The sequence below is a fragment of the Caloenas nicobarica genome, chromosome 8, assembly GCF_036013445.1.
Source record: "Caloenas nicobarica isolate bCalNic1 chromosome 8, bCalNic1.hap1, whole genome shotgun sequence".
Classification (NCBI taxonomy): domain Eukaryota; kingdom Metazoa; phylum Chordata; class Aves; order Columbiformes; family Columbidae; genus Caloenas; species Caloenas nicobarica.
Window position 1 is genome coordinate 11,206,093 of NC_088252.1, and position 16,923 is coordinate 11,223,015.

General features: G+C 42.9%; 1 protein-coding gene across 3 annotated transcripts in view; it reads right to left on the reverse strand.

The window, feature by feature from the left end:
- Positions 1-1,607: 1,607 nt before the first annotated feature.
- DOCK10 (dedicator of cytokinesis 10) overlaps positions 1,608-16,923 on the reverse strand; it is a 156,667-nt gene continuing 141,351 nt past the window's right edge. For all 3 annotated transcript variants that reach the window (XM_065640258.1, XM_065640257.1, XM_065640259.1), the window contains exons 50-56: positions 16,469-16,582; positions 9,792-9,938; positions 9,078-9,288; positions 6,485-6,675; positions 5,726-5,826; positions 5,261-5,399; positions 1,608-2,149 (exon numbers count right to left, since the gene is read on the reverse strand). In XM_065640258.1, coding sequence (XP_065496330.1) covers positions 2,030-2,149; positions 5,261-5,399; positions 5,726-5,826; positions 6,485-6,675; positions 9,078-9,288; positions 9,792-9,938; positions 16,469-16,582 — 1,023 coding nt within the window. In that variant the 3' untranslated portion in view covers positions 1,608-2,029. The remainder of the gene's footprint in view (positions 2,150-5,260; positions 5,400-5,725; positions 5,827-6,484; positions 6,676-9,077; positions 9,289-9,791; positions 9,939-16,468; positions 16,583-16,923) is intronic.

Sequence of the window (16,923 nt, forward strand, 5' to 3'; positions counted from 1 at the left end):
ACTTCTGAAGTATACATCCATAAACCCAAATCACAGTAAATGCAAAATGAGTCCAGGGAGACCAACAAACCAAGGGACAAGAGGGCTCGATGCCCAGCCTTACCTCCTCTGTACTGCACATTCCTGCTGTCACCACTGATGACTGTTTCCTCCCACATATACAAATGAACAGGTAACATCACCTACCACTACATAAACAGCATAAAGCAAGTTAAAATTTGGGCCAGAAATGATTCCTTCCAGCACACTATTGGTTTCAAACACTGCAGCATCAGAAGAGCACAGCTGGGCTTTCCAAGGCAAGGATGAGGAAGGTGCCTGACATCCAGCCACGCGGTTGATGCTGGTGTGCAGTGCCCAGGCAAGAGCTGGGGCTTTGGTCAAGTCCCAGACGCGGGGGGCTTACACTAACACTGGAGCAGGGCCCATTCCAGCCCACAGGGTGCCCATCCCAACCACTCCCCTCCTTCTCCCACCAGGAAAGGGCACTGTGTGGGTTTGAACCCTTAGCAAAGATTTCTTCTGAAAAATTGCCCATCTGCTGATAGTGAGACACAGCAGCAAGTGCCAGCGGCACATGTGACACCAGCAAGCAGGCAGAGACTGGGTGATGGCACTTTTACCTTGCACATGCAGGTGGGGTGAATTTAGAGGCCACACTTGGCTCTTGCCTGCACAGCCAGGCTACAACTGGAGTTGAGATTTACCAGTTGTGAACTGGGGGTGTCACAGGAAGAGATACAGGGAGAAAGAGACAAGTAGGGCAGTATGAGGCAACACACTGGAAATCCCTCCTGGCATCCCCATGTAGAAAGACATCACATCCCGCTGGCCTCCAAACTGAACAAACCCTCGTCAACCTGCGGAAGCCTCAGGGGAATCACCAGGGTTTCTCCAGGAAAAATGAGCCAGAGGTTAAGGAAATTGTGGGGACTGCATAGAAGAGAGGGATCCTGCCACACACGCAATGAGCGAGGACCCCTTAAAGCAGGGATTTTCTACAGGTGAAGGAACGAACATGAAGAAGTGTGGGAGTGCCGAGGCTAAAGGGAACTCCTAAGAGCTGGCAGAACCGCTCCACCTCATCCCAACATGATGCAGAAACCGCAACAAACATCTCACTAGTAGCACACGGTTTCCCAGCAGGCTTCAGGCAAAATCTGGGACTACGAACTTCAAAGGAAGTGCAAAGCATCCTTGGCCTCAAGCAGGAGGGCTACACTGAGCTCCTGTTTCCCAGGGTGGCCCCAGTCTAGGGCCATGGAGAATCTGAAGCCACCTTCTGCAGAGGGTCACACGTGTCCCTATCAACAACTGCAATACAACAGATAGCCAGGATGCAGGGGACACCCTGATCTCCACTGCTCTGGCAAGTGCTGACATGGGAATGAACCAATGCACAGACCTTCAAAGAGAAAATTTTATGGACGCTTTTATACACATACACAAATATTTTAATATAATGGTAACTGAAATGTTATCCATATTCTTAGTACTGTCATAATTAACTAAAAAGATATTTTTAAATTTTGTAAAAATGACATATTTTACACATCTTCTATTTACAATTGCAATATACTTAAATGTTATAAAACATCCACTCTGACCTTTAAAATATATGTATACTAGGACTTAGTATTAGATATATTATAATTTATAGCGAACTTAGGGTTTGCTGCATACCTAGCTGTTCAATGGGTATTTTCATAATCAGCCTGTCTTAATAAAGGCTGCTCAAAATCAAAAATTGACAACAAAAAAAAAAGATAGGGAATGTGCAAACATTGGGGCAGGCAAAAAAAAAATTTTAAAAAAATCAAGCTTGTAGTTTTAAAAAATAATACCGTGAAGACTTCCAATAAATTAAAATCATAACCCACAATTCCCTTTCCTGGCATTGTCCGTGATCAAATTAATTTTCAGTACTATTAATCTAAAAGAAAAAAAAAAACAACCCAAAGAATGAAAAAAAAAACCCAAAAAACACCACCCAAGTTCTTCCCAAGGCCATGTGTTCCCCATGCCGCTGTCAAGCATCAGGATTTGCCGGGGTGGTTGCTGCTGGCACAGACGAGTTGGCTCTATTGATGACTCGTGAATAAGTGCGCTCCATTCCTTGCTGTTTTGCTGAGTCCTCCTTGTACGCAATCTTTTCACAAAAAAAGCAAAAAAAAAAAAAAAGCAACAGTGAGAGAGATCTGAATAGTTCAGTGTTTGAAGTGTTCATTGTCTAACCAAAGATTTTGCAGTTTTTATTTATTACACAAGGATGCTATGGATCTGACAGAGGAAAAGGACCATTGTACAGGGACCCAGAAGTGACCAGAGGCTGCAGCGAGAGGGAGGAACGTCCTCCAGGCTGGGGGGGATACACGGGGCTGGGGTCACCGGCTTCTGCAAAGTGGTGCTTCATGGGGTTCCCTGAACTAGGTTTCTCTGACAACTCTCATACAAACAGCACTGAGAAGTCACCTGCATTTTACGAATTCAGCAGACACCTGCACTAGCACCTACTGCTCGTGGCACAGACCGGCCCCAGCTCTGCCCACGCAGTCCCTCAGGACGTGCAGCATCCCCACCGAGCTCCACACGCACAGCACCTGAAAACGTGTCCCTTAGCAGGGTTTGGAGCAATTGCCAGGCTGAGGCCGTGGGCAGAGCTGCGCAGGCAGGAGCAGTGGCAAAAGCCTGGCTTGGCCCTATCCTACAGACAGGCTTTAGCAAGAAGGAAGATTTTTTTTTTTTTTCCTGAAGTTCTTTTAGCCTTGGTAACAGCCCTTTTTCCTGCAAATACAGACTGAAAACCAGCCTTCTTCCATGGGGCACTATGTTGAAGCATCCACAGCAGAGACATGGGCCATCCCCATTGACCACAGTGGTGGTCATCAGTGGTGGAAGAGAAACCTCTTCCCTTCACAAAGCTCCAGGCACAATCTTATGCCATCAACCCCAGTTATCCCTGCTCAGGGTTGCAGGTCAACCCACCACATTTACTACTCACACAGATGTGACCATGTGCTTCCACATATGGCTTTAGTGCCTGAGCCAGCAACTTGGGCAACTCTGGAAAGGAGCATCTCAACACTGCTCATCACACATCACACATATACCTTGTCTTTTTTTGTTTGTTTTAAACTCCCTGAGCAAGGGAGTCGTCATACATGAAACTAAACAAACATACCAAGTAGAAAAAACAGCAAGCGAGGAGAGTACATGACATTAAAAGAAAAAAATAGGTGTAAGAAAAATGAACATACCACTTTTGGCTATAGTATTGAGGGAAATGTTAGACAGGGAAGAAGAGAAGCTGTATAAGCAAGGACCATGACAGAGCTGTCAGAAAAGAAAAAGAGCACAAAACAGAAAAGAGAAAAACATATGGTGATGAAAGAGTCACTGTCAGTGGGTGAGCAAACACAACCCTCTTGAATATGACAATGGGAAAGATGGGAAATCTTACTGGTGTAAAGCACACAGCACAGTTACAAGAGAGCCTCAAGCTTTCCAACTGCGAGAGAAATATTTCAGCCACAGTTTACAGCATGTCACTTCTGAGGCAACGCTCTGCTCAGAAGTAGGGATTTCATGCATTCATTGCAAGAGGATTAGAGTTTTCCCAAAAAGCCACACTGTCCGGAAAACTGGGCTGTCACTTATAAGGCTGCTCCACAGGGCTGCAAGTAGGAGAGTGGTTTTCAGTGTGGACTTTCGAATTCAGACAATTTTGGTTAAAGAGATGAAAATTCAGACTTTTGCTGATGAACTCTTAACTTTACCTACCACCATTTTTATGTATAAGTAATTTTGTATTATTTAGTTTTTTCATTTACATGAAAAAAACTCAGAGCTCACTGATATAAATACAGGTGGGAGTATTTAATAGAACTCACCAAATATTTTATGAATGCTGAAACTCACAGGCTGCTCATGCCTCATTTAAGTTGACCATATATTTTCTATTCTTGTGGGGAACAGTGGTTCACACAAGACACGGTACTGTCTGCGCACATTGACTAGGCAGCCAAAATCACTTTCAAGGGAGATGTGTGAACATTGAGTAACAAATACCCTTAACACTTACATACTTCACATAACAAACAGTGATGAATATTAGTTCTGGTAAAATTACTGGAATGCTTGAGGTTCACAAATCTTTACACACCTAAACAGGACGGAAGCACAACTCACAGAACAGCAACTACCCGAGCTTGACCCCCTGGTGTACATCGAGCCTCCAAAGCAGTTACACAGATTTACACCCTGTGAAAAAACAGCTCAATCCCACAGTAGGAGAAACAATGGGGCAAAAGTTCTGGTAAATCCTTATTCTCCTCTTATGTGAAAATGAAGAATACAGCATAGTATAACGGGGTGTCAGACACTTCTGTGAGCTGCCATCACTGATACCAATGGTGAAACAACGTAACTCTGTACACAAACGGTGCTTATGTGTGCTGTAGGCATCTGGAACAGGGCAACTGCTAGAGAATAAGTATTTCTCCAATGCAGTCTAAGGTGGCCTACACGCAAGCGTGCGGAGAAATAATTAAACACAATTTAACTTGCACTTTAGCATGAAGAATCAATATTTAAATTAAAACAGAAAACATAATTAAAAATATCTGCATAGACACAGCAATAGGATAGCTGCAAGTGTGCACTGAAGTCCAGTTCGGTATTTTGGGATGCATTTCATATAATGTAGTTGTCATACATGCTCATTCTTCTGAAGGTGCTAACGGCTGAAACACATGGCCTGGATTTTGACAGTGTACATAAATATAAAAATATAGAAAAGAATTAACTCTTTCTCTGAAAGCTGAGTACAAATAGAAACTATAAAGATACCTCCTCCAGTTATGAGCCAGATCTTAAAAGCAATTTACTGTTTTAATTAATTACATCACAGCTGTAGCATAAAACAAGCAAAGCATAAAACATTAGTTTAATTGATTATCTTTCTATCTCTAGACCTCAGTCTGGATTTAGCCTCATGAACATTCAACTTGTCAATATGTAGCAAGACAGGTAGGAGACAAATCTTTGTTGATCAGTTAGATTCGTTATTTATAATACAGCTGGATTTAAAAAATGAGAAAAGGGAAAAAAAAAAAGAAAAGGAATAAACTATGTTTTCTCAGTGACTATTGCACTGCCAGGTTTTACTTCTAGTATTTTGTTCTACAGCTTCATTTGCCATTAGAAGACCCAATTAGCCACCCTCATTCAGCTCAATCAGAACAGAAATAGACAATCTAACCTGTTCATTCATAACTGCAGAGAGCTCACTGAGCATATCCTTATAATGAGACTTCATCTCTCCCTGATATTCAAATTGATCCTCCTTAATAAGGCGTTCGTTGACATCAAGAGCATGTCCACATGCTTCTGCAAATTGCCTAGAAGCACAAAACCACAAAGAACAACCACACAAATTTTGTAGTAATGAAAAATACCAATCTATAAATATGCACACACAGTCTACTGTACCTCTTCTCCCCTTGCAAACCACACCCCGTTAGAGGTGACTTTTGGAAGTAATCCTCAGATCAAGAGGCATGTAGGCTACTAGGATAGCCCTATAAATGTTTTCTTGGGAATGACTTGTAAGATACGGTGAATGCAGATGTAAATTAGCTTGGTTCGATTCAGCCTGGTTCCATGTCACACCCACTCATGCTACTCATACAATGTGAAAGGTGGAGAGTCTAAACTTAAGGTTTACCTGAAGATTTCCTTCAGAAGCTTAACTTGATTATCAGGATATTTCTTAGCATTTGTCTCTTCAAGAAAAGCTCGAGCATAGGCCATTGGTCCAGCATTTACCTGGGGGAAAAATACACAGCTTATGTGCAGAGAACAAGCAATTTATTGTCATTTTCTCTTCGGTACCAAGGCTTAGGGACTGGCCACAAGCAGTCAAGCCTGTGTGAAGAACATCACCTCATTCCTCTTGTCACCTGGATGAAACCTGAAGAGTTTTAGTCAGAAAAGGGTGCTGGTCAGCAGATTTCTGCTAGCCTTTGAAAGTTCTCAGCTAACTAACCACCTAGAAAGCTGTATGTTTGAAGGCATTTTAACCAGGGCACCAGAAATGCATGCATCTCTCACCAATCTCAACTTTTCTAAATAGGAAGTGACAAAACTGATCCTAACAAAGCTCCCTTTAAGGTATCTGCATACTTGGCTGTGAGATGGGCTATATTCTCAAGTGGTACATGATGGTCTTGTTAGAAACTTCTTAACATTTGCTTAGAGAAGATTTGACTAAAATAGTTATATTTGCACATAAATCCAGCAGTCATTAAAATCAGTAGAAAACTTTCCATTCCCTTACATTTTAGAGCAGGCTCCAGCTGCACTGAAATACTACAAGATATGACCAGAAATATAACATAGATGAAACATGTCTGGAATGATGAAAATCAGAATAAAAATTTAGGCAGATGCATTAAAAAAAAAAAAAAAGGCAAATTGTCATTACCTTGACACTGACACTTCCTTGGAGTTTGAGCTGCAGTCGGATCATGTCCACTTCTTCCATTGTGCAAAGCTGATTGAGCTCGGAGACTTTTTTGGACATCTCATCAATCGCTACTTCAATAGGGTTCAGCTCTGTGCTGGTTTGGCTTATGACTTGAATGCGCTTCTTCACGTAGGGAAACAAGTGACTGGCTACTCGAAAGCAAGAAACGTATCAGAGAAACTCACCCAACAAAAAAGTATTTAAGAAAGCAAAACTATGAACTTATGACTTTGTCAATCTCTTTATCAATCCATACAAATTAAGCTTTAATCACTAAATGACCAAAAGTGACACACCAGGTCCAAATTGAATTTTTATGTACCTGGCAATGGAAGAACATTTCCTTTTGAATTCACCACTGTTTGCTACTGAGCTCTGTCACATCCAGGCACCAAAAAACTCTCACCACTCAGATTGCAGAATCCACAAATTTCTTCTTTTGAGTTAAAGCACCAAATGATAAGAACATACTGAACTTCAAACAGCTCAAAACATCCCATCAAACATGTTTCAAGTTACTAGCAGGAGCCCCTAGTTTAGCTGAACTGAGTATCACTCACCCACAGGTAAACTATTATTAAAACATCATCCTTCAAGAAGTTAGGAGTCACTTTTAGTATTCAACATAAACACTGCCGTGGGAACTGACAGAGGAATTATTCATCGTTACAACCCCTTCTTTCCAGCCCAGGTCTTTTTGCAGACCTCAGAGAGTCTGGCAAAGGTACCGTTATGGTGCTTTAAGCCTGATCTAAGCTAACAATCATTTCCCAATTGCCCTACACACTTTTGAAGGCCTCCCAAACTCTGTGTATGCCACCTCTGGGGAGCATCTGCTGCCCATCAGCTCAGACCTAAAGGAACTCCAGCTTACAGGGTGGCTATCTCCATGGAAAGCAGGACACTCAGGATGTCCAGAGCTGGAAAAATGAATTGCAATCAGGCCCAGCAAAGAGTCAGTGATTGCAGACCACAACCAGGATGCACTTGTCCTCTGCACAACGCAGGCAGCGGGCTCTGGGGCAGAGATGCTGAGCTGGTACCCTTCCAGTCACCCAGTACCTCTGCCCAAGCACAAGGAGCTTCCATTGCTCCTCCAGTCATACCAGTAAGCCTTGCTTTCTTCTCAGTCTAAAAGCCCCTTTTTTAATGCAGGAAGCAAATGAAAATGTATGACTCTATTGAAGGGGGAGAGGGCAAACCAAAAAAAAACCACAACACCCTCCCCCCTCAAAAAAAAAAAACCAACCACCAAACCAAAAACAACAACAACAAAAGAAAGATGTTTCCTTTAGAGAAAAGCACTGAGGTGAGGCAGGTGCCTGAGGAAAAAGCAGGGGAGAAGAGAAGGTCATCAAATTCCCACCTAACGCTGAAGACAGAGCCAGGCTAAGAGCACTGGGAGCTGATGACAGCATGTAATAAGCTAGGGAAAATGTTCTGCTGGAAGAATAACCCTCTCTGTTTTTGCCAGACATACCATAACAGCTGTACTTTCAGGTCAGTGAAACTGCCTGCTTCAATACAGATCTCAAAACACCTACTGCTGTTCAAGCACTTAAAAAATCCACAGACAAGCTACTCCTCCTTTCGTCGTCTTACAAGCAAAGCTGCGTCATGTAACAAGATGCCCTCAGACATCAGGGCCTCTTTCCTGACTTGCCAGAACAAAACTTTTACGTGAATACACCTGTACTGTAAAGCAGCTTTCTTCACTTTCATAGAATAGTTTGGGTTGGAAGGGACCTTCAAAGGTCATCTAGTCCAACCCCCTTTGGGGGAGGCAGATGCACTGAAGTCAGTGGGGAACGGGATTTTCTGTCACTTGGGAGCCTTTGCGGTGAACATCAGCTTCTCCGCTTACAGCTGCCCATGAGAACAACGTCTCCATCTCAGACAGTTTCTCGTACTTCCAGCCAAAATTCAGGCAGGTCAGGTTTCAGTAGCAGTTTCATGAAGGATGCCTCTTTAAGAAGAGATTTCAATCATGATAAGGGACTAAATATTTTCTGTTTAATATGACTCAGTAAGAACAGACATATCTAGTGCTCCTGACATTCCTATATTAAAACGCTGATTGTGCCCAATGAGATGAAATCTTACCTCTCACTTTAAAAAATTCTATATAATGTATCTTATGCCCATTTTGGAGAAACATCTGTATCTGCTAAGTTTCACTCTTAAAAGAACAGGCACCCTACTTTGCTTTTTATTTGACTTGTTTATTATTAAAAGAACAATGGTTCTGTGCACTAAGAAGCCTCCAGCAGAACCACTCCCAAATTACATCACTGCAAGAACAGTTAAAATGTCGATAATAAGGAAAAATAAGAAAGCTGATGACTCCACAAACAAAAATAACTTTCCTTAGGACAGTCAGCAGGATTGTAACAAAGCACGTACTTTGCCAATGGACACACTGAAAAGCTCACTTATCATTCTGCACAACACACTGTGCCCGCTGACTGCGGAACACCTGGCCCATGGAACACACTGCGGGGCTCCGCTGGCCCAGGGGGTGAGAGAGGGGATGCAGCCCAAGCAAACGTACTTGTCAGGATTGTGCGCCTCTTGCACTGCTCTTCGACACCTCCATGCTTCTTTCCTGACAGCGTGAAAGGTGTTTCAAACACAAAACGGTTGATGTTGTGATGCATTTCAAAGTCGGTCTTTCGGTCTTCGGCTTCTTTCTCTTCAAAGAAAGGTGTGACATATGTCACCTGGATATACGCGTATTTTGGATCCAGGTCTTTGGGGTTGACCTGTGAAACAGTGGCAAATATAATAAAATTCTATTAAGTGTGATGAGCTTCTAAGGCATCCATTATATTTCTGATGCTTTTATCTATCATAGCAATACCAATTAAAACTGAGACTTCCAAATGCAATATTCAGGCCATGGATTAGTACAAACATACTTAACCAAAGGCCCTTAAGGACAGTGGCACTTTTGAATATAGACATTGGCAAAAGTGGATGAAAGCTAAATGAGAGAGAAAACAGCTTGCTTCTATGTTGCAGTAAACCTCTGCATGCTCATCTTGGAATCCAGTCTTTTCCCACTCACTGTGCTGCCCTGCTGTAACACTGTTGTTTCCATATAGCACTTGTCATGCTATAAGGTGAGGGGCTTTTTTTGGTTGTAAAACTAGGTCATAGTGGTTTACATGTACACTCAGTTCACATTCATTCAAAACACAGCTCTCAAAACACGAACTGTGCAGCCAGTCCTCCCCCTCGTGCAAGAACCGCACGTCTTTCATACCTTGTTGGAATCCTGGATGATCTTCACGTTCTCTATTCCAAACTTGTCCGCATAAAGTTTCATCAGCCTTTGAGAGATCTCAGACAAGCCGGTTAATTTGGGTTCTTTATAGATATACTCTTTACCCTCCTCTTCTTCAAAAAAACCCTGTTTGCAAATAAATAGAAGGATACAGTGAACACAACAGGCACGGCAAAGCCTAAAGGTGCTTACATCAGGAATCGAGGTGGCCTGTGTACCCACCAGAGCCTCCAGTATGCCATTTCCAGCACCTAAATTAAAAGCTTACCTCTCAGCACTCCTAGCAGCCACATACCCACAGGTCTGTGTTTACACTGGTCTGGTATCTACCAGGTCACCCAGGAAATAACTCGCACACATTTACTCATGTAAGAGACCTAGCTGTTTAAAGAATTAAAGTGTTTTCTTGAGAAAGCTGATGTGTATATGATAAAAAAACCCTAATGAATTTAAAACTGGACATTAAAACTTCTTTGAATTTTAATCATTTGGGTAAATTAACTATTTTGGAAGCACTATACTAACAGAACACTAGTGTAACAGTGGTTTGCAGAATGCCCAGCTGGGATTTGTGCAGCCTGTCACCTCCAGCACATCTGATCTGGGAGCTACATGTGCAGCAAAGGCTGGGCACCGCTAGGACGCCACTGTCCGCGGCAATGTGCAGGGACACGGCACGGCCAGCACCTGGGAACCCGTCTGCATCTGCTCAGGGCATCTGATGAGGAACTCTGGTGGCATCCTAGAAGGCCATATGGAATGGCAGCATTTCAAATCATTTACTAGTCATCTCTGAAAAAGGCAAAAAAAAAAAAAAAAAAAAGACACACAGACTGTGCTCCTTTGTGGAAAAGCTCAATCTTGTTTAGGTCATTTACTTATTATACTGGATGGACTTGGCAGAGCTTTAATAAAAGGCTCCATTGAAGAGCTGATCAAAAACCTGTCAGGCTTCAGAAGAAATGCCGACCTCAGAAAATTAACAGAGCTTTGCATCATGTGCAGGTGAGACACTCCACTGCTACATGATGAACACGTACAGCAACATTCCAGTAGAAGCTCTCCCAGCCGAGCAGGAAGCAGCGGGTGCCCCATTAACCAGGACTGGATTTATCCCAAGGCCACGAGCAGCACCAGTCCTCCGCCTAGGATCTCATCTGCTGCCGATGAAACCTGGCAGCGTTAACCCCTGCAGATGTACCCAAACCTCCTCCTTCCACCTTAACGCCGAGTGACCCAGAGGAAAATACCTGAAGCTGGAGGGGTCAAGGGGAAAGGCAGACAGCACTAATGACTAAAGGGACCCAGCCCTTTAAACTTAACACAACGTGGCTTGGACAGCTAATTCTACAATACAGCCAGGCAAACTGCCATCTGTTGAAAAAGAGAGAAGCACAAATGAAGTCAAGAGCTACCTCCAAAATCTCTTTGGAAGGTAGTCGTGCAAAACCCAGATTTAACATATTGAAGTGTATTTCAACTTTGGTCACTAAAATGATAGACTAGCCAAATCTCCACAAGAAGTACACATAATTAAAATAAATTAGCTGTAAATTTCAATGTTTGTTTAGGGAAAAAAAAACCAACCCTAAGCTCTATTTCAACAAGGATTAATAAATACATGATCTCTGGCTTCTCCTTCAGTAAGGATACGGGGCAATAAAATTGCCTTTTAATTTGGCAAGTGACAACAGCAACATGGGCATTACCAGAAACCAACAACTACTAGCAGCAAGAGCCACTTGTATGATAACGTCTTAATCAGTCTCACAGTGACCTTATAACATTGCACAATTTTTAACAATATTATCAATTAAACTCTGTAGGCATATGAAGAACTTTGCAGGTAATTAGAGAACAAATTTTGAGCTGAAAAGCTGACCCCCCTATAAACATTTAGTGAAAAGATCTGCAGGTTCATAACCTGGTTTCTGATCTTGTTTGCACTGAAGCAAAACTGGTTTATGTGGGAAAACCTCATTAGTCTCATGAAACCATTCTCAAACACGCTATTCAGGATTGCTTCTGTCAAAAAAACCATCTGTTTTCTGTTACTATTTGATGTTGTCAACAAAAAAAAAACCTTAATGTTTTCCAAATTAATCATATACCAAACTAGAATATAGTTTATCCTCTTAAACACTGATACTGTATATGTTTCCATGCTGGAACATAGTGTTTATACGTGCCAAATCTCTGGGCTGATAGTGCATGGCACACTAAGATGACATCTGTACTAATGGTTTTGCTAAAAAAAAAAATCCGAAACCAAAAAACCTGAAAACAAATCAACAAGAGATTTAGCCTTGTCTCTAATGCAAGAGACATCATTTAAGTACATATTCCCTACAATATTTCAGCTGACAAGAGACAAGCAGAAGCTAACTGTGAGGTATAAATAATTGTGTCTGCCATATGCTATATGTCTGGCAAAGATTATTGGGAGTAAGATTAAATATTTTTTAGCAGCCAAATATCCCCCAATTTCAGGATTTTAAAATATTAAGCAGCCAAGGTCACATTATCAATGCATATCCCTGGATTATTTTAACACTGGTTGGTTTTGCCCTGCAAGAACAATGCAGCCTTAGAGATGGAAATTATTGTACAGAGCAGCCAAACACAACAGAATGGAGATGACCTTCTGGACAGTAGGTTATTGGTTTCCACTGAGCTCTGATGTGCTGAGAGTCAGGTTGCGACCTGAGATTGTCACTGTGGGAGCGCTGAAAAGGCCATTCTTCCTCCCCGTACACCCCCAGGCAGAGCCTGGAGCTCACAGTAAATCTGACTCTTCTCTGCTGCCCTTTGCTTGAGGAATATACACTGTCCCCACAGCTGCTGTGCCGAGGTAACGCCTTCTGCTTTACCTATCCAGGATTAGCATTTAATGAATCCTTCCCTGTCTTTATTGAGTCAGCATCACCTCCTATGGTAAGTGAGCACGTTGCACTCTTTGGTAGGAAAGCTACAGCTATTTTATCACATTTGGAAAAGGGGACATGTCTTCCGATCTTCAGATGTAAAACTGCAGTCAGCTTACTGCTATGAGAATCTGCCCTCTGACTTCTACAGCTTCTTGCATGGATAGGAGAACAAAACCTCAGCTCTGCCTTAACCTAACACTGCTCTGAAAACAAAGATTGAATGCCTTTGCTTATCAGCACAATATGAGCTTTCAGCTATTCAACATATTTAACAGCTTTTTTTTTTTTTCAGTTCAAGAAAGATCTTCTCAAAATACTCACCTGCAGATAAAATCATAAGCGCTGGCTAGTGTGGCCACTTGGTGGTGCAATGAGATGTTGTCACCAAAGGACCTTAACAGAATTTGCAGTCAAAACCAGCAGCTGCCACGAGATCCAGCTCTCTGAACTGGCAAATAAAGCTCTCTGGCAAAAACAACCGACTACATCCTCCCTAAGGACTACATTCTTTCAAACCACCCTTCCAAAGGGTCCCTGCAGCAATGCAGTACCCAAATACTGTCCCTGCTTTTGCACAAGGGTTTTCAGATGCAGCTGCAGATTTTCTTTTTCTGCTAAGAACCCCCAAAATCCTCCCTGCAAACAGGATCTGCAGTATTCTTTTGTCCTTTAATCTGCTTTCTCTGCAGTTTTTGTTTCAGTTAAGAAACAGCAGTGTTCCAATCTTACAAAACATAGATATGTGTAATAACTTTTTTATATGTGTGTGCTTACATATGTATCTACCCACAGGTATTTTTTAGAACAGTGCATGTGTAAGACTGAAAAGGAATCCAATACCTGCTACCGAGTTTCTTTCTATAGCATTTCCTTTGTAGTGGCCTAAGCAGAGTGATTCATATTGCTTTACACTGGTTTAACTGTGTAGTCCTAGTAAAACCTGCAATCATTAGCTTTTGGGAGGCAGTGTGCAAAATCCGCCAGGGGCACAGAAAATGGGAATTGCTTTTAATGTTTTAAATGAATTGGGCACTGAGACTGCCTTCAGGTTGGATGCCTGCACTACTCTTGGCAACAGAAGGACCAAAAGGCCTCACACCTTTCCACTTGCACAGCCAAATAGAAGCAAGTGGCACACAGGAAAAAGGGACTGACAGAAATACAGAAAGAAAACCTTCTAAAGAGAAAAATATGTAGGCACAACTGGTATATGGGAACAGACCGTTCTCTTTGTCTCTCCCTCCAGGTTGAGCTTCATCTGTAGCTCCCACACCTGCCATGGTGCTCTGTGTATCAGCAAGCCCTCCTTCATCAGCTCTGCACACCCACTCCTATTGTCTTGGTGAATGAGGCACAAGTAATGCTGGTGGGAATGATCTACCTTTAATTATTTGCACTGTGCTGGACATTTTTCACAGAATCACAGGATGTCAGGGATTGGAAGGGACCTTGAAAGATCATCTAGTCCAATCCCCCCGCCAGAGCAGGAACACCCAGATGAGGTTACACAGGAAGGTGTCCAGGCGGGTTTTGAATGTCTCCAGAGAAGGAGACTCCACAACCTCCCTGGGCAGCCTGTTCCAGTGTTCTGTCATCCTCACCGTGAAGAAATTTCTTCTCATGTTTAAGTGAAACCTCCTGCGTTCCAGCTTGTACCCATTACCCCGTGTCCTATCATTGGTTGTCACCGAGAAGAGCCTGGCTCCATCCTCGTGACACTCACTCTTTATATATTTATAAACACTAATGAGGTCACCTCTCAGTCTCCTCCAAGCTAAAGAGACCCAGCTCCCTCAGCCTTTCCTCATAAGGGAGATGCTCCACTCCCTTTATCATCTTCATGGCTCTGCACTGGACTCTCTCCAGCAGTTCCCTGTCCTTCTTGAACTGAGGGGCCCAGAACTGGACACAATATTCCAGATGCGGTCTCACCAGGGCAGAGTAGAGGGGGAGGAGAACCTCTCTCGACCTACTAACCACCCCCCTTCTAATACACCCCAGGATGCCGTTGGCCTTCTTGGCCACAAGGGCACAGTGCTGGCTCATGGTCATCCTGCTGTCCACCAGGACCTCCAGGTCCCTTTCCCCTACACTGCTCTCCAACAGGTCATTCCCCAACTTATACTGGAACCTGGGGTTGTTCCTGCCCAGATGCGAGACTCTCTTTTTGTCATGATGCCTCTGCAAGGAGAGCAGTCCCACTTTCTACCACGTACCATCTCTTCTGCAAGAAGAAAGGAGGAAGCGGTGCTTGTTTGCATTTAGAGCTCAGTGTCTGGGGTCACCAGGGAACAGACCGAGCAATATGCAGCTATGAAAAAGTCATGTGCTTTCGAGCACTAAAGCTGTTTAAATGAAGTTGTCCTTCTGGCACTGGCAGCTGAAAAGTCATTGCACTGTAACAGAGATTTTGACCCAGTTCAGAATTGCTACAGCTAAATTACCCACTTAAAAGCGGCTGCCTCTGGGAGAGCCCTGGCAAGAAGCTGCAAGTAGGAGAGTCCCATTTCCCCCCTGCTGCCCCTGTTTTGAGGAAGGACTTGCCATTGCCCTCTGACTCCCGATTCGCTTGCTCCTACACAGGGCTATCGGCAGGTGTTTGTGCCCTGCCCAGAGCGCTCCGGTCACCACTGCTGTACACCGCAGACTGCACTGGCCAGGAAAGCAGACTTGCATTCAAACAGCATTAATGCTACACTGAGTTTTTCAATAGAGGAAGAAGGGGTCCAATCCCACTCCCAGTGAAGCCGAGAGAAAAACTTTTACTGAGATGAGATGATGTAGCATTGGGCCCCACGGTGCACACACAACACAGCGACAGATACGGCTTGGTAATTCAGATAACTGAACAAACAAAAATTAGTTTGCAGGATGCAACAATGAATGAAACGATGTTATTTCATCTGCCATGAACCAAAGAATTGAGAGCACAGGAAAGTTAATGTTAAGTAACAGTATAGGGGAGGACAGAGGACATGTGAGGAAAATTAAACAAAACATGCAAAAGAACTAGACTTACCACAGCCTTGAATAAGATCAAAAGGAGAAAAGAGCAAATTTCTGCATTAAAATCTAATTAGCAAACAGAATGATCCACACCAATCTGTTGTTTACACATCTTACTATTTTAGAGTAAAGGTGATCATGTGCTTGCCAAACCCAAGTCTTAAAAGAACATGCTGGATTGCTACACTAGTTTGTAGTGGAAGCAAGCACAAAATAATGCTTTGAGGATGCTGAAGCACAGCAGAAGGAATAAAACTATTCTACAGTATATCGCACAGAATCAGAGGTGGCCTGAAAGCAGAAGTCAACGTCGGAAAGAAACACAACAAAACATCTACTGCCTACTGCTCTGCTTTAAGCTCTATTTGAAGAGAGGGTCATATATCAAAGGTGTCTTATCTGGTTTTATTTAAGTTTTACTCTGAAGAAAACCTGCCGTGCCTCATACTCAGTTTTTCTTGATGAAGTCAGGAACTAAAGCCGATGTACAGGTCTGTTCTCCATTACACCACTAAATCCATAGCAGCAGCTTACACAGGTGCAACTGAGTACTCTCTCTTCTGAGTAAAAGCCTCCTTGGAGTATGACCCATGAGGCACTTTCTACTCTATCATTCACTGCCAAGTGTTTCCCTGTTTTAGCTCCCCTGGAACACATCAGGATTAGAAGGACGTGGCTGAAATCTGGGAATCTGTGCAGACAAAAGAACACAAGTTGACTCACCTGCCCATAAAATGCAACACGGTAATATCGTCCAAAGAGGCGTTTCTCAGAGTTCACTACTTCTGCAACCTTGAGGTATGAGCGGTGGATGTCGTAGTACAAATCAGACAGTCTCTACAGTAAGAAACAAGGAGAACGAGGGGAAGTGAGAGAGCACAAGTACTTTGGTAGGGACCTACTAAGAGGTCAGAGAACCCAAGTGTCCTATGTGCAGGTGAGAGCAGGGTGCCAGTAACTCCAGCCAGCTCCCAACCCCATGCAAAGATATGCTATCCACAATTACCAATAAAAAGCACTTTCTCGGGACAGTGAACAAAAATTTTAACTAAGTTTAAATCTGAGGACCTGCTTCCTCAGCTTATAGATAACTACCTCTTTGCTTTTTTTTTAATTTAAAACCAGAAAAAATAATAAATGAGATTATCATCTCGTTATCCATTATACATTAAAATGGC